Consider the following 21957-nt stretch of genomic DNA (forward strand, 5'->3'; position numbering starts at 1 on the left):
TATTATCTAAGGATGATAAGGGAAGGCAAACATAAAAGTTACAGAGTAAATAAACACAAAGATGCATCAGTCTTTCCAGTTCTGTATTAGATAAAATCCCTTTTCTAATACAATTTACCTATTTCCTTTGAACAGTTTCCCACCATACCACCTAGCTACAGTGAGCATCCACTGTTTCACAGACTCTTTCACACCTAGCGTCTTGTCCCTCAGTTTCTGGATAGATTTCACTTTCAATCTCTTCTTTTTTTAAAAAGGGTTTGCAAGGTGTCTTTGTTTTTTGTTTTTCTTTAGTCACTGTAGATATTCAAAATAGGAAAATTCCCAGGTGTCTTTCCATTAACTCTAAGGACCAATGATTTGTCTTTTCCTGGGTTGTACAGTGGATTGTTACTTGAGTCCGCTTTTGTGTAAATAGCAGGCTTGGGAGGTACCTCTTTCTGTCCAATTGCTCACCTCGCTGATGTGTGGTGGAGTTGAAGTTTAAGAGCACAATTCTCTGTGTACGCAGATAGGTAACGTCATAACCATAGCTTGTATACATATCTCATGATTATTATATTTAGTACATTACAAGAACAAGCTTTCAAAAAATGAGCTTTCGTAAAAGACCGAAATTGAGCTATTTTTGTGGATACAATAACACTGTATACAATCTGTTGATTTTAACTGCTTATTTTGGGGGTTTAAACCTTCTCTTCTCCTTTTGGGGTGTCTGGACCCTGACTGTCACACCACCCTGTGGCTTTAGTTCCTGCAGAAAACCCTGTAACTCACCCTGGGACCTAAAATATAAACCCTAGCTCATACAGATTTGTGAATAAAGTTGTAGAATGGTCTCAAATGCACTCCATGTGTCTGTAATAGCTGTTGCATGTGACCATGCAGCTTTTCAAAGAGCACCAGCAAATACTCTTGGGCCACTGGATTTTCACATTTTGGGAAGTTTTGCATTCAAGGCTTTCCACTGAGGTACTACCCAGCTCTGCGTAGTTAGTCCTGAATAAGGAGAAACTATCAGTTTATGTATGCTGTTACATGCAAACTACATCAAATGACCTGAGAAAGTTTAATGAAATCTAAATCTACAGCACTTCAGTAGGCTGTGGTCTAACTATTGGTGTGGACCATGCTGCTGCACTCAAAAAGTTCCTTAGTGCGTGTTGATGTGCTGCTGTTTGAAAGAGTAATACATTAAAACGCACTAGGGTACTTCTTGTGTACTGCGGTGGAGTCCACGTGGACAGTGTGCAGCATGCTCTAGCACTGTAGATTTACACTTTAGCAGAGATGACACACGGGCCAGCGGGGGTTATATGCCCCTCCCCTCAGATATGCTGCTTGGCTTGTACTGAGCATGCTCAGTAACATCTACTGAAGCTGCTGCCCTCACTCTGGGTCCCCACTGTCAGCAGATATGGCAATAAGTGTTTGTGTAGATGTGCCCTCAGGAACTGTATGGAATGTTATGAAATGACTCCACCTAATCCAGTAGAGCAGAGATGGGCAAACTATGTCTCGTGGGCCGGATCTGGCCCGTGCGCCTTTTTTAAGCTGGTCCACGAGCTCCTGCTGGGGTGCCAGGTCGGGGGCCGCACCATGCCTAAGAGCCGGAGAAAGGACTTGCCACTGCTTTCGGGAGCCACTTGAGGTAGGCGCCGCTCGGAGCCTGCACCCCTGAGCCTCTCCCCATGCCCCCAGTCCCAGCCCTGATCCCCCTCCTGCTCTCCAAATCCCTCTATCCCAGCACGGAACACGGTCCTGCACCCCAAACTTCTCATCCCTATCTCCATCCCAGAGCCCGGAACCTGCACTCCTTCCCGCACCTTTGCTTCAGCCCTGATCCCCCTCTGAACTCCTCAGTCCCAGCCCAGAGCACCCTTCTCCACCCCCAAACTCCTCATCCTCAGTCCCACCCCAGAGCCTGCACCTCCAACCTGAGCCCTCACCTCCTACCACACCCCACCCCCAATTTTGGGAGCATTCATGGCCCACCATACAATTTCTATTCCTTGATGTGGCTGTCAGGCGTAAAAGTTTGCCCATCCCTGCGGTAATGTCAGACTGTTTACTCTCGTCCAAATAACTTAGATTGCCAGGAGAAATCACCTGCAGTGTATCTCATTAATAACATATACCAGAAACCTTAGTGGCTGCCGGATGAGAAGAGACTGTGAAACATATGAGTATCGATTGATCAAGAATTTCTTTTTTGTGTTCCGCAGTGAATGATCTGGGAGGTGACTCCAAAGGACATGGCAAAAGCTCCTCAGCTGCTGACAAAGTTGTTGAAGAAATAAGAGCGAAAGGAGGAAAAGCAGTAGCTAACTATGGTATGTTATTTTCCATAATAGATTTAATAGGGACACTTCATTTATGGAAATACAGTAGTACGTACTGTTACTAAATGAAAAGGTAACAGTTTGTGACAAAGGACTACTCCAATACTATTAGTAATTTAATTCATTCAATGAGGTAAAACGTTGTTCGGAGGCTGGGGGAGATGGAGATATAAAGCATCTTAAAATGAAATCTCTGATCTTAGTCACTTGAACTCTTGGCACTGGTATGCTGGAAGGGGGAGCAACCCCCATCCCGAAAAAAGGTAGTCTTTTCTGTGACTTAGCAAGCTTATCATTTAGCCAACATAGAAACTAGACTGCCTGTTTTTAGTGAGGTTTAGCTTCTTGGTTTTCATGTAATGATAAAATGCTGCACTGTTTGGCTTGTGCAGGAACTGCAGTGGTCTAATTGCCTGCAGTGGCTAAAATTTCATTTTACCCTATGGGGATTTCATATGAGCAGTTCACTTTTTCTTTTTAAATGTATCACACTCTATGTGGTTATCTACATCCTAGAAGTACATTGTATACAGTAATATGTGGCTGTGTAACAAATAAATGATTTTATTTGGAGATCACATCACTGCCTGTTTTGTTTACAGATTCAGTGGAGGCTGGTGAGAAGCTTGTGCAGTCAGCCCTTGAAGCTTTTGGGAGGATAGGTACAATTATTAACTTGTTTGTTTGTGAATGCAAAGTCATCTTAAACTGTGCAGTTAACAATCGAGAATTAGTGATAGCATGTACAGGAAATTCAATGTAATTAAATTCAAGATTGTGGTGTTCTACTCTCTGTAGTCCCAAACAAATAAAAAAGCCATTCCCAGTAACTAGAAGTTAGCAGTTTGCTAGTATAAAATAAAATTGCAAGCTTTATCTAAGTAATTATTTTGAGCATTTAGAGTGTTTATGGAAGGAACACTATTCCTTGAATATGTGTAAATGACAGTACATCTTTTTCTGTAAATAAGTGTTGTCCGGCTATGCCGGAAGAACGACAGGACACACTGGATGTGGTATAATTAGGCCGCAGCTTTATTCCTAAATGTCTGGGAGTGCCCAGCTGATACAAGTATATAGTGCAGGTAATTCCATAATCATTTAAACATACCAGGATGGGCTGCTGTCAGCTCTCCCTCTTTACCCATCTTGCTCCCAGCCAACCCACTGCTGGGACCCTGCCACCCTGAATGAAGGTTAAGGGGGGGCTATAAAGGAGGGAGGGGGTGTGTTTCCCTTCTGTACCAGTCAGAGGAGCCCTGAATCTTCCCCTGTTTCTGTTCCTTTAAAGAATAACCCCTTGAAATCCTTTACCAATTCATTTTATCTGCTCACCATCACCTTTCCCTATGGAGTACCCGCACCAAATTTTGGCTCCTTGATTACGTTATGAGTTATGATATCATAGCCCAATCCCTGTTTCATGTTCATCCTAGCTAAGCTCCCAACCCCCTGTGGGGAAGGCAGAAAACCCCCACACTTTGCCTTGGCTAATCTGGCAGTGAGGGGAAAAAGTCCTTCCCAGCCCCGGAGAAAGGAGCGAGTAGTTTCATGCCCATAGTGGATCATGACAAAACCTGCTATTTAGCTACTTCCAAGGATGGGAGGGTGGATGCTATTCCGCCTGGTCCAGGTAAAAGAGGGCTTTTCCTGCACTGTCGTGGACCTAAATAGTCCCCCTGTCTCTTCCATTCACTTGGGGGGGTTGGTCAGCATCCCCACACATACGTGGTCTGAAGCTGCCTCAGCCAGTCATTCTTGCTGTCTGGCCATTAAAGGGGCCACACACTTTTTTCTACAAGACAGACAACAGTACCCACTCCATAATGTGCACTGTGGTCATTATGGATGACTTCTGTAGGGGCTGAATTTGTCAGGAATATATAAAAGTTTATTATAACATTGTCATCACCTCTCTTTTTACATAGGGAAGAACGGAACTCTGATTCCCCTTATGTCTCTGTTTTAAGGTAACATTAGGGTGACCAGATATCAAGTGTGAAAAATCGGGACGGGGGTGGGGGAAAATAGGTGCCTATATAAGAAAAAGCCGCAAATATCGGGACTGTCCCTATAAAATCGGGACATTTGGTCACCCTAGGTAGCATGTTTCTGCTCTTACACCATTTATTAAAGGGAGACCAATGGTTTAGAAATAGTATTTCCTTGCGAAAATTTTTCACTTACTATTATTTCTAGCAACACCTAATTATAACTGAAAGATTTGTGCATTTGACAGTATAATCAATTTCAGAGTTTCCCTCACTAATATGGTTCTTTCACAGAGAAACAGGAGGGTGAAATACATATTTATTTATTTTTTTAAAAAGTAATTTTAAGACTCACAACATTTGTCAGGGAAACTTGGGAGAAGTTTTACAACCTGGAACTTACATGATTTAGTTTTTTGAACCTGACTGGCTTTGAAGGTGATTGTTGTTCCGTTAATATAAACACTGAATGTGGTAACATAACAGAAGGTGAATTTATTTATACACATCACTCTTCATCTTCCCCTTCCAAAACAAACAAACAAAAAACAGAAGCCAACAAATGAGAATTCAACTCTCTCCAGTTCTCTGCTCCACTTAAAAATAAGCATATATCAGGTAATATGGTCCTTCAAGTTATTACCCAATTTTTGACCTTCCTTACAGGTCTTCTCTAAAGTTAGTTGGCAAATAATGGTTTGCAATTATTTATGGTTCCCCAGTAGATCTCCATTTCTGTGAAGATCAGTCCCCTCTACTTTATCACCAAGTTGTCCCCTCAAAGATTACACCAGACACTTGACAACTGTCATTGTAGAACACTACAAAATATTAGACCTACACCTTGGAAAACTAACACAACAACCCAGATATCTTAGCATTGCTGAATCTCTGATAACCCATATTCTAGGCTGGACTGTCGTTTCAGTTTATCATTATTCCAGGGTAAAAGAGAACTTGCATTCCAAGACAGAAAAAATATACTTCTAAAGCATGGTGACTTGTTCCTTAAATCTTGATTGTTCAGCGTTCTTCTTTAAACGGTATATGTAGTCTAAAGGAAGTGGGTATCATTTCACTTTTTTCTTGGCTCTGTTTTATGTTTGCTTTTAATAACTTAGTCTACTCCACAATGTCTGTCTTGCCCTTTTGCTGAAAATAGTTCAAGGAAGCATAGTTCTGACTTGCTCTGGCAAATCTAAAGGACAGAATTATTGGTTCACATAAACAGAGAGCAAACTTTGATCTGTTTTCTTTTATCATGCTGTTTATTTTCTTATTGGCATGACATTATGTTGCTAGTCATCTAATCCCTGATGAACAGAATTGAAAGAATGTTGAAGAGATTCATAAAGAGTTAAAGATGCTCAGTAACATTTGAGTAATTCTCTTTACTTTTGCCTTACCTTAGTGAAGAATAGACTGTTGTGGTGCTACAGAGAGTAAAAGGTCCCAAACATTTCCTTAATTAATAAAGTTTGTGTTTTGCAAATGCTTGTCAGTATTAATCATTATCTAACTTTTTACTTTGGCTGAGTACCTGGAAATGGTATTTGGTCAGAGCTGAGCAATGGATAAGAACAAAAGCAAATAAAACTCAACAAAGCATTAAGCTGTGTGTTAATTTTTCTTCCATTTCTTCACTTATCTCTTGCCCCCTTTTCCCACTTCTGTCTTCTGTTTTCATTCTTTCCTTTTATTTCCAGCCATTTCCTTCTTCCTACTGTTTTCTTCAATCCTTTTATTATTTTCCATCTTCTCCCTCTGTTTTCTCTCTATGTTCCATTTCCCCCTAAACTATATGGTTTTCCCCTTCTGTATATTTCTCCCTCCTGCCCTGATGTCCGCATTTCTTTATGCTCAGGGTAGCATGTGCAGGACAGAAACCTGGGCAGTGGGTGGTTCTGAAGCTCCCTTTCTTGCCTTATTGTTGGTTGTGTGGTCTGAGTTACATTACAGGCTTTCTGACTGTTTCTCCATGGTGCCACCCACTTTGAGTTCTGGAGTATTCCAGCTTTTTTGTTACCATAAATCATGTAATTCAGAATTTGTAGCAAGTAGCATCATTGATCTGGGCGGTCTCATCAATACAAACTTGAGCATGATGTCACTGAGGTAGGGGGCTGGTTTATGGCACCTTCCCATCAGTGATTAGTGCTGTCACCTCAACACCTGGGTCAACTTATGAGGCTTCACTGCAGCTTGTGACAAACTGGGACTACATGTCCCAAAATACTTTGAAACATAAGGAAAGCCATGCACTTCCCAATTCTGGAACAGCCCTAGTCAATATGAGTGAGTGACTATTTAACAATTACAACAAACTGCATGTGAGTGCTTATAACATAGATTTTGAAAGCAGGAGCAGAGTTAAAGAAGGTGCAGATTCATACTCGTTCATACTTAAAATGTTTTGTTTTTGTGTTCTTTGCAGATATTGTTATAAACAATGCTGGGTAAGTAAATATGAAGATAGCTTTTCCCCATTGTTGTACCATATTCTAATCCTTTTGTTTAAATACATGTTCACCTTCCTTTTTTGTTTTCCTGACCATGTATTTTAGGATTCTGAGGGACCGTTCATTTGCTAGGATAAGTGATGAAGACTGGGGTAAGTCGATTAACTTTGTAGTTGACTTAGTGTCTAGAAACCTAAATTTGTTAGTCTCTAAGGTGCCACAAGTACTCCTTTTCTTCACTAGTTAAGTAAATGTGAGGGGCATGGGTTGGGGGTGGGTCTGTTTGTACCTGACCTTAGAGATTCACGCTTGGCCTGCAAATCTCAGCCCCAAGATGCTTAATTCGTTATCAGCTTTCACACTGGGTCAGTGTTGCAGTCCACACTGGACTCATGCAAATGTCGCCCCCATCTCAGAAAAGAAAAAAAAAATACTCCTAAAACCAGACCTCCTGGTTCAGAGGCTGTCAGGAAAGACCCACGTGGGAAAATGCATTTGTAACCCCGAGAAAACCCTGAAACCCTCAACGCCCAGAAAGACAGGCAATACCTAAAACCTATAACAAGGGAAGGGTGGTGTGAAGCTGCAGTGCCCAGTTGCAGTCGGAACAGGACATCAAGCAAATACCCCTCAGTGAAGTGATGGGAAGTGAGCACCCAGTTAAGTCCCCAAAAGACTGCCAGTAAGAGGCAAGAACCGCAGAAAAAGACAGCCCCTGGTTATGCTTAAGCACAAGGGGTCTGTGATACCATGAGCTCCATGTGCTAGAGGGGCTCACAGGACAAGAAGGGGAGCAGGGAGAAGACCAGCCTAATCAGTTCAAATGCCCATCCCACAGCATTTCAAAATGAGTTTAAAAAAATACAGTGCAGATGTCCAGACTGTGGTCAAATTAGCTGAGTGTAAATGAAATGAGATGAAGCTCAATGGGCCTCTCCTTTTTTTTTCTCGGAGGAAGTAGAAATTGCATATTTTATTTTGCCACAAAAGGGAAAATAATCAAATGTCTGTTCAATTAATTTGATTGTAGATATAATTCATAGAGTTCATTTGAAGGGATCATTCCTGGTCACCAGAGCTGCATGGAATCATATGAAAAATCAAAAGTTTGGAAGGTAAAACTGTATAAGGTTAATTCTTTCATCAGCAAACAGGAGATTAACACGAGCTTTCTGATGCTGCAGTGGATTACTTGATCATTTTTGCTCCCCTTTAGTCAATGGGAAGGAAATAATCACTTTGTGCCCAAATGTGTGAGGTTGACATCCCTTTGTTTCCTGCCTTCTCCTACACACACTCTGTGGATAACATCCGAACAACTTTTTTTTTTTTTTAAAGTTATTTTTGTCTTTCAATAAACATCTCCAGATTTATTGTGAAGATTTGTGTGTGTGCTCTGCCTTGTATGTTCCCATAGCTGAAGTGGTGCCATCAGTTCACATTACATCCAGATAGATGTATATTTTTCACCTTTATATGTATTCTTTGTAATGATTGTCCTGGTGTTTTGTCAATCTGGCTGTTTAGTCCTATCCACCTAGAAGTTGAAGATTAAATTAGTTTGTGCTTCATTCTGTGACCAAATGGCATTCAGTGGCTGAGTATGAAGTGAGAAGGAGAGATTGGTAGCAAAATATTTTGCCCACTTGTTGGGCATAATTTTGGGAATTGCATCCCTGTATATATGACATAATTCTTCTTTTGCTCTGTTTTGTAAATCACTTTTATTACCAAATGATGTTAGTGTTATTAACCAAATGTATCTTCACATAATGTGTAGAAACGTGTTACTTGCAGAATGTCTGCTTCTGTACACTTTTTAGCTTTTTCTCACATTGACTCTCTTAACATAACCAAAGCACCTTTATTTGGACTGAAGATGGTGAAACCATGTCGATATAGCAATTTGGAATGATGTTGAGACAGATTCTTATCTCAGTTACGCTTGTGTTAACTTGGAGTGACTCTCGTTAAGTCAGTGCAGCTACTGTAGATGCACACTCCATGTAATTCAGATCAGAATCAGGACTGGTTATGGTGGGACTCGTTTTTAACTGCTCAAAAAGGCGACATGTATGTGGCACGCATTAGGTGCTGATTCAGCCAAGTACTTAAACTTGTGTCTAACTTTAAGCATGTGAGTAGTGCTGTTGATTAGGTAGGGGGTAGGAGAAAACAGTTTTTAACTTAGCAAAATTTTCTGTTTGTCAAAGCTATTTTTAAAATGTAAAAATATCTCCATATGAAATATGTGGTTAAATGCAAACATACATTCCATTAGTGCCCTCCCTAGTTCTTACAGAATAGTTGTGCCATTATGCCAGTGGTTGCAAGCTGCTATTTCTGTTCTAATATGGGACCAAATCCTGAGAGGTGCTGAGCACCTTTAATTCCCTTTGCATTACTGTTCAGTATTTGTGCCATTTTTGGCATCACTCCAACACATAAAAAAAAAAATTGCTTCTTAATTATCCAAACGTTCATTTTGACATGTTGAGATGTTACAGAATTACCATTCTTATGGTTTCAGGATGTGTAATTGTCAGAAGCCAAAAATGGCTGCAACACTTAACCTGGCAACCTCTAGAAACTATTAATTTTCTGTTTTTCCTTCTCTTTAAGAATAATTATGACTTCTTCAGCTGCTGGAATATATGGCAACTTTGGTCAGGCAAACTACAGTGCTGCCAAACTTGGCCTTTTGGGTCTTTCAAATACACTTGCAATTGAAGGCAGAAAATACAACATCCACAGTAACACAATTGCACCTACTGCTGGGTCGAGGCTGACTCAGGCTATCATGCCACAAGGTAAGTAACTTGAGCTCTGTGAGAATTGAGTCTTTGAGAGTTGGAGCACAACCAGTTTTCTCACCAGTTGAAACATTCCATTGCTTTACACTTCTGAAACTCTTTTCCTGTCTATTTATAATAAATTATCTTTCCAGTTTCATGTGTATAAGTAGGGGCATAGCGAGCAGATCGAGGGACGTGATCGTTCCCCTCTATTCGACATTGGTGAGGCCTCATCTGGAGTACTGTGTCCAGTTCTGGGCCCCACACTACAAGAAGGATGTGGATAAATTGGAGAGAGTCCAGCGAAGGGCAACAAAAATGATTAGGGTTCTAGAACACATGACTTATGAGGAGAGGCTGAGGGAGCTGGGATTGTTTAGCCTGCAGAAGAGAAGAATGAGGGGGGATTTGATAGCTGCTTTCAACTACCTGAAAGGGGGTTCCAAAGAGGATGGCTCTAGACTGTTCTCAATGGTAGCAGATGACAGAACGAGGAGTAATGGTCTCAAGTTGCAGTGGGGGAGGTTTAGATTGGATATTAGGAAAAACTTTTTCACTAAGAGGGTGGTGAAACACTGGAATGCGTTACCTAGGGAGGTGGTAGAAACTCCTTCCTTGGAGGTTTTTAAGGTCAGGCTTGACAAAGCCCTGGCTGGGATGATTTAACTGGGAATTGGTCCTGCTTCGAGCAGGGGGTTGGACTAGATGACCTTCAGGGGTCCCTTCCAACCCTGATATTCTATGATTCTATGCTGTAAGGAAGTAAGACATTAGAAGAGAGCTCTAGCAGCCTTTATGATTCACTAGAATTATTTTATGCGCTGAAACTTTGTGACTGTGGCTTCATTCAGCATGCACTGAAATCAGTTGAAAGATCCCCATTTTATTCAGTAGGTATTGAACCAGGGCTGTATTTGTGGTGTTTGCATTTATTGTAATATTACTGTTTGTTTGCAGTGTGGTACATGTTTCACAAAATATGGAATAGACAAAGCTGACCTGAGTAAATTAAACAGGAGATGGGGGAAAGCAGATAAGTCTGACATAACACACAGCAACTAGCGGGATGCACCCTTTACATACCATATACTTACTTAAACTTATACTGGATTATACTAATATAATAATATTATAGATTGTCTGAAAGACTACACAGGAAAATGTTTTGAGAAGGGGTTTGAAGAAGATGGTGAATAAATAAATGAAAAGATGAGGTCAGAGCTTTGGGTTGCTTGAAGTTTTTCTGATACAGTTTAGTTACTTAGACTACTCTTGTTAGTCTCCACATAAGTGAAAAGTAGGCAAAACTTGGAGAACTAAGAGTTATAGAGTTTTAAGGCCAGAAGGGACCATTATGGTGATGTAGTCTGCAAAACACAGGACATGGAACTGTCCCCAGAAGATGTATTACTTTGTAGTAATGTAAGGAACTGCGAGCCCAATTTTTAAACATGCCAGAAATTGGCTATTTATATCAGCTTTTAGATGGCTGTGACAGGGTAGGACTGACCACGGTGGCGCCTCTTGACAGCTGTCATGGGAATTAGCTCTGCTGTCTGTGGCGTCCTCCTCTGGTGATGCCTCGCCACTTTCACTTTTGTTCCGGGACCCACGCGTCCTCTTCAGTGACGCTGCCTTCTGGCTGTGCCACACTTTGTGTTCCCCACCTTCTGCCGCTCCCTCAGTGGCAACTGCAGTCCATTGTCCCAGGGCCACTTCCTATGTGGCTCCAGCACCCTTTTCTGTCCTTACCTCAGGGCCTCAGCCTGCAGGCCCTAGCAGCCAGCCAGGAGCTCTCTCTAGCTCCCCCAGTCCCTGCTTGCAGTACTGCTCTGTCCCAGGTGCTGGCGCTCCTTCCTCCTTCTAGAAGCCTGGTCTTCACCCCTCAAGCTCCAGTGAGCTACTGATCTCTGCTCTGCCTCTAGTCCTTATATTAGCCTGCTGGCCAATGATTGGCTGCTCCTCATAGCCCCATTCTAATTGGCTGCCTCCCTAGGGCTGCTTTTTACCCCTTTTCTGCCAGTGAGGGATAGCTGCCCCATCACAATGCCCAAGTACTAATGTTTTGTTTTGTTTTATTTTTTTAAGTGCAGCGTTCTCTTTATTAATTTGAAAGTATGTCTCCCCCTCCGCCCCCAGTAATATTTAGCTTTTTCCCTCAAAGCATTCAGAAGGAATCATCACATTCTCGTTAGGAACTAACAGTGTGCCAGACCCACCAGAACATAGTATTTGAGGATGGAACTGTATGAAACCAGTGCACGGCTTTTAAAATTTGGCATACATAGACTCTGAATCCTTCTAGAAGATCCAGTGGTATCTCTTCTGACACAGTTAGTCTCTCAAAAGTTGAATTGCCTTTATTGTGTCTCATCATTCTTTTGCAGAACTGAACTTGTCTGCTGTGCCCTCCTATGATGATATTCACAGAGTTTAAGACTAGAAGGGACCATTACATCATCTAGTCTGACTTCCTGTATATTATAGGCTATGAAATTTCACCCAATTTACCTTGTATTGAGTCCTGTAACTTGTGTTTGGCTAAAGCATACCTTCCAGGAAAGCTTCTAGTCTTGATTTGAAGACACACAGAGAGAGAGAGAGAGAGAGAGAGAGCCCACTGCTTCCCTAGGTAGGCTTCTTCCAATGGTTAATCACCTTCACTGTTAAGAACGTGTGCCTTATTTCAAATTTGAATTTGTCTGGCTTCAGCTTTTAGCCATTGGTTCTTGTTATACCTTTCTCCACTTAATTAAAGAGCCATTTAATATCCGTTTTTTCCTCCATGTGAAGATACTTGCACACTGCAGTTATCACTCCTCAGTCTTCTTTTTGATATGTTAAACAGATTGAAAGACCTAAAGAGCTCACTGTAAGACAATTTCTTCAACCCTCAAATGATTTTTGTGGCTCTTTTTTACACTCTCTTCGGTTTTTCAATATTCTTTCTAAAATTTGGACGCCAGAACTATACGCAGTAGTCTATTGTTTATCTTACCAGTGTCTTATAGAGAAGTAAAAATCATGTCCATACTACTGCTTACTGATTTGGAGCTCATGTTGAGTTGTTTGTCCACTATGAACCCTAAATACTTTTCAGAGTCATTTCTTTCCAGGACACAGTCCCTCATTCTGTAAATATGGCTTGTATTCATTTGCTCTTAGTTAGTCAGTTTATTGATATTGCATAGTGCTAATTTTTTAATCAGAATGTTGTGCAGTACTCAGTCAAATACTTTACCAAAGTTTAAATATATTACGTCTGCGTACTTATCTGTATCAACCAGACTTTATCAAAGAATGAAATCAGGTTAGTTTGACAAGACATATTTTCTATAAGACCATGTTGACTGGCATTAGTTTTATTCCTGTTCTTCATTGATTGAATCCTAGACCATCTTTTCCATTATTTGCGTGGGATTAATGTCAGGCTAACCAGTTTATACTTGTGTCTCTTGGAATATTGGATCAACATTAATCCTCTTCTAGTCTTCGGGAATTTCCTGGGTGTTCTAAGACTTCTTAAAAATGAACATCAGTGGGCAGAGATCTCATTAGCCAAGTCTTTTAGGACCCTTGGGTGCAACTTATCCAGGCTTCCTGGTTTAAAATGGGTTTATCACTAGTAGATGTTGTTTAATGTCCTCGATTACTGGAAAGTTCTTTATCATCCAGCTGTGATACAAATACATCATCCTTTTTCTTTCCAAATACTGAACAGAAATATGTATTGAACAGTTCTGCCTTTTTCACATCATTATTAACAATTTTACCATCTTCATCTAGTAATTGGCCTATGATATTGCTGGGATTTCATTTGTTCCTGATGTACTTAAAAACTCCTTCTTACCAACCTTTGCTCTGCCACCTATGATGTTTTCCTTGATGTCTTAGTTTCTCTTATCCATTTTGTGCACTTGATAGCTTCCAGTTTATAATGTTACCTATTTCTCCTTTTTTTCATTGTTACATATTTCTTTTTTATTTCTAATTGCTGCATTTATTTATCCATTGCCTGAGTTTGGTCTTTTAGCCAGAGTTGCCCTTTTTCAGATTGTGGAACTAAGGATTTTAGGCCATCTAACAAACTATTCTAAAAGAACTCCCAATTTTAATTCACATTTTTCTGTCCAAGTTTTCTCCAATCAATTTTACTTATAATTTTCCTTAGCCTTGGGAAATTTGCCTTTCTGAAGCAGTGTGTGGGCTTATACTTTATATATAATTTATTACCGATAAGAACTCTCCTTTGTTTGCCCATAATGAACGTAATTGGATCAGGATCACTGGTCCTTCGGCAATCACCAACCTCCAGTCCAGCGATTAATTCATCTTTATTTCCCACAGTGACGTCCAAAATCATTACCTCATGTGGGGTGCAATACTTTTGTGTTAGAAATTTATCATCTACAATTTTTAGAAACTGTAACAATGTAATGTCTTCCAGATTGAAATCTCCCGTAACAACCTTTCTTTCCAAACATTACAGATAGGTGCTTAAGGAATAATTCATCCTGTTCTCTGGTTTAATTCAGTGGTCTGTAACAGACCCCCCACTAGTACCACATCATGTGCATTGTTAGGTTGTAAGTAACAAACAAATGAGAAGTGAACCAGTGCTGATTATAGTTACTCATTATTATAGTTATTCATTTTAGTCACGGGTATTTTTAGTAAAGCTCATGGACGGGTTACGGGCAGTAAACAAAAATTCATGGCCCGTGACATGTCCATGACTTGTACTATATACCCCTGACACTAAATCTTGGTGCTTTCGGGGGTGAGCAGCCCAGGACCCCTGCTGTTGCCAGAGGGCGGGCAACTGGCAGCAGCACGCAGCCCAGGACCCCCGCTGGTGCTGGAGGAGGGGCGACGGTGGCAGCACGCAGCCTGGGGCCCCCGCTGGTGCTGATGGGGGGGGGGGCGGCAGCACGCAGCCCCGAACGCCCGCTGGTTCTGGCAGGGGGTGGAATGGGGCTGACAGGCTCCTTACATGGCTCCACACGCTGCCTTCACCCCGAGCGCCAGCTCTGCCCATGGCCAATGGGAGCTGCAGGGGCGGTGCCTGCAGGCTGAGGCAGCATGTGGAGCCGTCCGCTAGGAGCTGAGGGAGGGGGATGTCGCTGCTTCCAGGGAGGCCCCGGAGCCAAGCGCTGCCCAGAGCCCTCATCCCCTCCCGTGCCCCAGCCCCTTGCCTTGAGCCCTGTCCCACACCCAAACTCCTACCGTTTCTGGGGGAGGGGTGCGCGGTGGCCAAGACTGCCCCAGTAGCGGCCAGTGTAGCTGGTCTAGGTGGCTGCCTTTGCAGCTCAGGCGGCCCTTAGGCCAGCCACACCGATTGCTGCAGAAGTCATGGAGGTCACAGAATCCATGACCAACTCACAGCCTTAATTATAGTTTGTATCGTAGACTCCTCTTGATGTATCTAAGATTTAGTCTATTGTTCATTTTATAGTGGACTGCTTGAATGATTTGCTGTCTCCGAAGTATTGTAAGGCCGGTTTTGTTTAATTCATTTGCCCATTCGTTGTGTGTGGAAAGTTAATAAGAGTATTGCATTTTTAATAGGATGGCCTATGAATACTAGGCAGAAGGATGTGTGTTTTGTAAAAATGTGTGAAACCTATTTTTGATTTTTCTGATCCATATATATCACACTGAATGGAGAGGGAGATGATTGATTGTCAACTGCACAATTTTTCAGTTGTGTTATTTTAGTAATCCTTTAAATCAGTGGTCACCATCCAGTCAATCGTGATTGACCGGTTGATCCTAGAGGATCTTCCCGTTGATCACAATCTCTGGTGGTATAGTGGGGATGCCACTAAGGCAGGCTCCCTGCCTGCCCCGGCCCCATGCTGCTTCTGAAAGCAGCTCTGGGGGTGGAGGGGCGGGGGTCTCCCTCCGGGCACTGCTCTTCCCTGCAAGCACCACCCCCGCAGATCCCATTGGCCAGGAATGGGGAGCTATGGCCAATGGGAGCTGCAGGGGTGGTGCTTGCAGAGGTGGGCAGTGCACAGAGCCATGTGCCCCCTACAGGGGCATGTTGGCGCCTTCCAGGAGTGGTGTGGGGCCGGGGTAGGCAGGGAGCCTGCCTTAGTGGCAGCTATGCTGTACCACTAACTGGGAGCTACTGGAGGTAAGTGCTGCCGGCAGAAGGCCGTACCCCCAGCCCTGAGCCCCCTCCCAGAGCCAGCAACCCAAACCTCCTCCTGCACCCCCCAGCCCTGAGCCCCCTCCCAGAGCCAGCAACCCACTCCTGCACCCAAACTCCCTCCTAGAGCTTGCCCTCCTCACTGCCTCCCACCCTCTGTCCCAGGCTCAGCACAGAGTGCACACACTCCCACACACTGCAAACCCATCGGCCCCAGCCCAGAGCCCACATCCCCTCCCGAACCCTAACGCCCTGCCCCAGCCCGGTGAAAGTGAGTGAGGGTGGGGGAGAACAATTGACGGGGTGGGGAGGGGGATGGCATGGGCGGGGCAAGGCTTTGGGGAAGGGACAGGGCCTCGGGGAAGGGGCAGATCCTGGGTTGCGCTTAAATTCAAAAAGTGATCTTGGCATAAAAAGGTTGGAGACCACTGCTTTAAATAGTCTATATTTATTTAGTTTGTAATCAAGAACACATTTTGTGATGATGTGCAGGGTAGGCAATCCCCATATACAAGAGCTGTGTACATTGCGACTTTTTATTGGGGAAAAAATATAGAACATGACAGTGCATTGCAACACAACTGAGTAAATACCAGAGAAAAATAAAAGAAAGTGAACAGCCTGCTACAGCTGCCTTAATTCAGCCTGTTAATGTCAAATTATTCTTTTTAGAAGTTTGATAATGCTGATTTGCCCTGCAGCAGAGAATGCTTCTTTTCTGTCCTATTGGTCAGATATTGATGGAGTTCTGTCTGCCTTTGCCTTAGTGAAACAATTCTAAAAAGGGCATTATTTTTAAAAATATACCTTTTTTGTGTGTCACTGAGTGCCAAGGTTCCTTCCCCACTCTGAACTCTAGGGTACAGATGTGAGGACCTGCCTGGAAGACCCCCTAAGCTTATTCTTAGCAGCTTAGGTTAAAAACTTCCCCAAGGTACAAACTTTGCCTTGTCCTTGAACCCTATGCTGTCACCACCAACCATTTTAAACAAAGAACAGGGAAAGAGACCACTAGGAAACATCTTCCCTCAAAATATCCCGCTCTCCAAGCCCTACACCCCCTTTCCTGGGGAAGGCTTGATAATAATCCTCACCAATTGGTTCAGGTGAACACAGAGCCAAACCCTTGGATCTTAAGAACAATGAAAAATCAATCAGGTTCTTAAAAGAAGAATTTTAATTAAAGAAAAAATAAAAGAATCACCTCTGTAAAATCAGGATGGTAAATACCTTACTGAGTAATCAGATTCAAAACATAGAAAATCCCTCTAGGCAAAACCTTAAGTTTAAAAAAAAACACAAAAACAGGATTACACGTTCCCTCCAGCACAGCTTATTTTACAAGTCAGTAAATAAAAGAAAATCTAACACATTTTCTAGCTAGATTACTTACTAACTTTACAGGAGTTGTAAGGCTTGCATTCCTGATCTGTTCCCGGCAAAAGCATCACACAGACAGACAGAACTCTTTGTCTCCCCCCGGCCCCCCTCCAGATTTGAAAGAATCTTGTCCCCTCATTGGTCATTTTGGGTCATGTGCCAGCAAGGTTACACTAACTTCTTAACCCTTTACAGGTGAAAGGGTTTTGCCTCTGGCCAGGAGGGATTTTATAGCACTGTATACAGAAAGGTGGTTACCCTTCCCTTTATATTTATGACACTGAGGGTATTTGGAAACACCTGTACCGTTAAACGTTCCAAGCCCTTCTCCTGGGATTTTGTATTGAAATTATCATCTAACTTTTATCTATAGAACAGCTAGAGATCTCTCTTAGTGCTACTGAAACAAAGTAACATTTACGAAGACAAAAATGGAAAGGATATGCAACACAACTCATTCAGATTACAGTGAATTTGATCATTCCTTCCAGAAAGTGGGTAGAAATGAATGATAGAGAAGGGTTTGGTGAATGAAGTATTTGAATGATTATGTATTCATACTGATGTGTTTGGTTTTTTCAATTTATTCCAGATCTGGTGGATGCTTTCAAACCAGAGTATGTGGCTCCCTTAGTACTTTGGCTTTGCCATGAGAGGTGTCAGGAGAATGGCGGTCTCTTTGAGGTGATGCTGCTGCTGCTTTTTTTATTATTATTTATTTATTTATTTTAACATGCAATAGGTTTATGTTCTTTTGTAACCCAGTGCAGTTCTAGTCACTTTTCTGGAGCTGCAGTGTTCTTTGAAGTGGTGGCATTCTGTTGTGATAAGAATGAAACAGTGTCATACTACGTACCCAGTAGAAAGGGTAGCACCAAAAATTTATTTTGTTACATGTGCCAGATATGCTGGTCAGTAGTAAAGTAGTTAAACGTTAATGTTAGTAGTAAAATATTCTTTTGTGGCATTAATTTTTGTTAGTGTAGCTGTATCGTGAGGGGAATCTTTATATTGCTCCATCTCATGTGGAGAAAAAGGTTTGTAAATTCCCAGTGTTGGCAGCCTGCAGAATAGATCTGTCTGTTTATAGCACTGGCCATCCCTTCCATCCCCCTTTCCCTTATGGTGCACCAGGCCATATTCCTGCCCTCTACTTTCTCTTATTCTGATAACAGATCGTGAAATATAGAGAACATTTGATTTCTCTGCCCGAAAAAAAATGCTGGGAGTAAAAGTTATTCACAGACTATACACAGGATCCTTTTTATGTTTTCTCAATGTGCAGACACAGTTAACTGGCTTTATTTTAGGAATTCAGCATCAGCTCTGGAACCTGAAGCGAGTTCTAACTCCATTTGTAAAAAGGGGCATAATTCAGGTTGATACTCTCCCTTTGAAAACAATAGCACAGTTATTTTCCAGCACAGCTGCATGTCTCTTGTATGTTTTTGTGACTGACTTCTATCTGTAATTATTTTGTTTGTGTAGGATAGGTGCACGTACGTGTGGGGTTGCATCTCTCCCAAAAATCAAAATCCTAGAAAAGATCTAGTTTTATTGTCATGTCTGATGTAGTTGCATCAGTGCTTTTTTTAGAAAGGGGGGAGTTTTCACAATTAATGTGTGAAACAGGTGCACACAGACCAACTTCTAGAAGGGATCAAAGATTTCTGATTCTGGGGTGCTTTGAGGCATGCTCTTCAAGCCTCTTTTTTTTATTAAAATAAAGATTGTTTGGTGGCATCAATAGCTTATGTTTGTTTTTCTTTAAATGATGGCATTTTCAGAAATGTGTAAGTGACTTAAAAGCACAAATTCCATTGACAGTCAGAGATTTATTCTCTTAAGTCACTTAGACACATTTTAGAATCCCCATCTGACAGCGCATAGGCTGACCACATTTTTAGAATTAAGATCTTGCAAATATTTCTTATAAATGGGCTTGTGCCTTGCCTTGCAGTGTATGATGTATGAAGGAGAGTTGGCTAGGTCATTGGTCAGGGCAGTCTCTGTGCCACACGCGGGCCTCAAGCTAGTGTGACTTAGCTCTGAATCTCTCCAACACAATGTGTGTGAGGTATTAGTTTTAGAATATGGTGGCTTAGATAGTTTAAAGTGTGCTAATGTTCTTCTTCTCTTTCTTCTCTTCTTCTGTTCCCCTCGAAGTGCCATCTTTTAAATATCTTTACCCAGCCAGTCCTTTTCTTTTCCTTTCTTTTTTCTCTCTTTCTCACTTCATTTTCAGTGTCTCTAATGAGAGAAAATGACTAGAATTCCAGTCTGCTCCTGAGCTGTAATACTATCCTGTGGAAGGTGTTTGCCATGTTGATTAGTTCTCCATTGACTCTGCCAGTCAGGCAAAATGATGCCACAAAGGAGCATTCTATGTGAGCAGCAGTTCCATAGAGTCCAACAGTGATTCTTCAGTAAAATGAGTTATAGTCCTAGGTAGGCAGGCCATTGATGGGATTCACCGATATAGGGCTGTCTGTTTCCCAAACAACTATTGACATCTTATTCATACTGCTAGCACACCCAGGCTTCGTAGAAAGTTCTTTGGAAAAATACCACTAATTATAATTAATTATATGCCAGGTCGCTGTGTTGTCACCTATACAAAGGCCCTCTAGAGAATAGTTTTGCTTGTTTCCAACATTAAAACTTTGACTGATTGCTGTAATGAAGTCAGATAATTTTTTTTTTCCACTTGGCAGGTGGGAGCCGGATGGATTGGTAAATGTAAGTAGTTTGTGTTGTAGAAGGTTGATTTTAGATTTTTTTTTTTTAATGAAAACAAAATCTAATATAATTGCAAATTCTCTCTTCTACAATGACTGTTGATAAAGATAGCTTTTTCTAGAGGTAGAATTTTGTTGGTCTCTAGTGGGCTGCATATTTTGAATGGATGAGGCAGATTTTAGTAGAGGAAATGAGTGCCATAATCCATGTGTGTCAGATCCTCATCTGGTATAAATAGGCACTATTCCCTTGATTTGAATGGACTTGTGTTGACTTACACTAGCTGAAGAGGCTTAGTAATGTTAGCTACAAGAGCTAAAAAGTGTGTATGAACACAAGGGGTAGTCTTCATTTACGCTGGAGGCACATGCTATTAATCTGTTTTTATGTGTATTCACTGCTAAGTGAATACACATAAAGGTATGTATAATAAAGATAAGGACAACACCTGGGGGCCTCTATTCAACATTCAGTGGCTCATGAGCAAGAGAGCAACTTAATCCAGTGTATAAAGATGTCTTAACTTTCTTTTCCTCTAGTCATCTTATAACTTACAAAAATGCATGATTATTTTTAAAAAATGTACAAAGATTCTCCAACGTGGCTGAATATCAGCCACATTAGAGCTGGTTGAAAAATGAGATTCTCTTTTGAAAACTTTCCTGAAATATTTGTCCCTATTTTTAGCTGAAATATTTTGAATTTTGAAATTTTTTTGAACAGCTCTGACCAGTGTTCTAATGGGATGGACCCGAAGCCATCTCCTCTTCATTAGCAGCCTGTTATACTCATTGGACAGGATAGGGGACAGCGTAGAACCTTGAAGTGCCCTCCACAAGAGGGTTCTTGAGGCAGTTGACCATTCACCCAGAAGTACTCTTTGGTTCCTGTCAAAGAGAAAAGAATGGAGTCTTGCAGTAGTTGCTCCATCTATTCCTGTAGGATCTGTAAACTTTTGAATAACAAATCATGGTAAATGGTAGCAGTGGGTGCTGCTAGATCTGAAAATATCAACATGGAAACCTGATCGTTGTCCATCACCAAGAAAAGATAATTAATTAATGAGATCAACTTACTTGCCATTTCCAAGCTGAGAGATGGATTCATCGTGGTCAAGGAAATGTGTAGCATGCCAGAGCTGGCTTCATTTTAACCTTTTCCATAATTTTCTCTAAAAAGGAAGATTGGAAACATGATGATTATTGGTAAGATTGTCTGTGCCAGAAAGTATCTCCTTGAGTCAGGGTGCTAAAGATCTCTTGCTTTGAGACACTGATCTCTGGCCCTCTCTGTCACTGACATTCTCCATCAAAAGTGTTGTCCCCTTGTGATTCACCTACAGCTTCCCAAGCCCTTCCACAACCTTAGAGAGCAGCAGTGGTCAAAATCCCATGAAAGCAGAACTTGAATAGACTCCTTAAATTGGTTTATAGTACAAGTGTTCCTTGCCTAGTGAAAAGGAATGTTCAAAAACTGAAATCACATTTACAAACATTTCTGTCATGTTTTATTGGAATTTAAAATGTCATAGTGTGATTCTTTAAGTGTTAACTAATGGCAAAGAGCATTTTAAATTCAACTACCCGGCATTTGTAGTTAGATCAGAGAGGTTCTGACCTAGTTTTTTCTCTCCTTTGGGAGGGTTGGAATGAGTTTTAATTATCTCTCAAAAAGCACACTAAGAAATTGAAGGGTTCTACAGTTTGTCTTGTTGACCACTACCTTGAACTCTGTGATCAATGTCTTCCATTTTCACTGTTTAATTAGTGCGCTGGGAGCGATCCCTGGGTTCCATTGTCAGGGAGAAGAATCATCCTATGACACCAGAGGCTGTGCAAGATAAATGGGAGAAGATCTGTGACTTTGATAATGCCAGCAAGCCCCGGACTATCCAAGGTAAAGGAGATCTGTGGTATAATACAACAGTCTGGGGAAACAAAAGCTGTAAGAGAGAGTTTTATGGAACAGTTTTTATTTTATGCTTTTAGAAGGAAAAAAAAATGTCTGCTGAATCCGTTCAACTTCCCCTTCAGCTGTGTCCCCTAAATCATCACACACATCTAGTAGAGTCAGGCCTTTTTAACGGTATTGCTGTGC

The 21957-nt window shown here is 41.6% G+C and overlaps 1 protein-coding gene across 4 annotated transcripts in view; it reads left to right on the forward strand.

Moving 5' to 3' along the window:
* HSD17B4 (hydroxysteroid 17-beta dehydrogenase 4) overlaps nt 1–21957 on the forward strand; it is a 118986-nt gene that overhangs the window by 13238 nt on the left and 83791 nt on the right. For all 4 annotated transcript variants that reach the window (XM_073344781.1, XM_073344778.1, XM_073344779.1 and 1 more), the window contains exons 3-11: nt 2226–2333; nt 2945–3004; nt 6768–6789; nt 6898–6944; nt 7823–7907; nt 9415–9602; nt 17714–17805; nt 19836–19860; nt 21628–21756. In XM_073344781.1, coding sequence (XP_073200882.1) covers nt 2226–2333; nt 2945–3004; nt 6768–6789; nt 6898–6944; nt 7823–7907; nt 9415–9602; nt 17714–17805; nt 19836–19860; nt 21628–21756 — 756 coding nt within the window. The remainder of the gene's footprint in view (nt 1–2225; nt 2334–2944; nt 3005–6767; nt 6790–6897; nt 6945–7822; nt 7908–9414; nt 9603–17713; nt 17806–19835; nt 19861–21627; nt 21757–21957) is intronic.

This window comes from Lepidochelys kempii, chromosome 5 (genome assembly GCF_965140265.1).
Source record: "Lepidochelys kempii isolate rLepKem1 chromosome 5, rLepKem1.hap2, whole genome shotgun sequence".
NCBI lineage: Eukaryota > Metazoa > Chordata > Testudines > Cheloniidae > Lepidochelys > Lepidochelys kempii.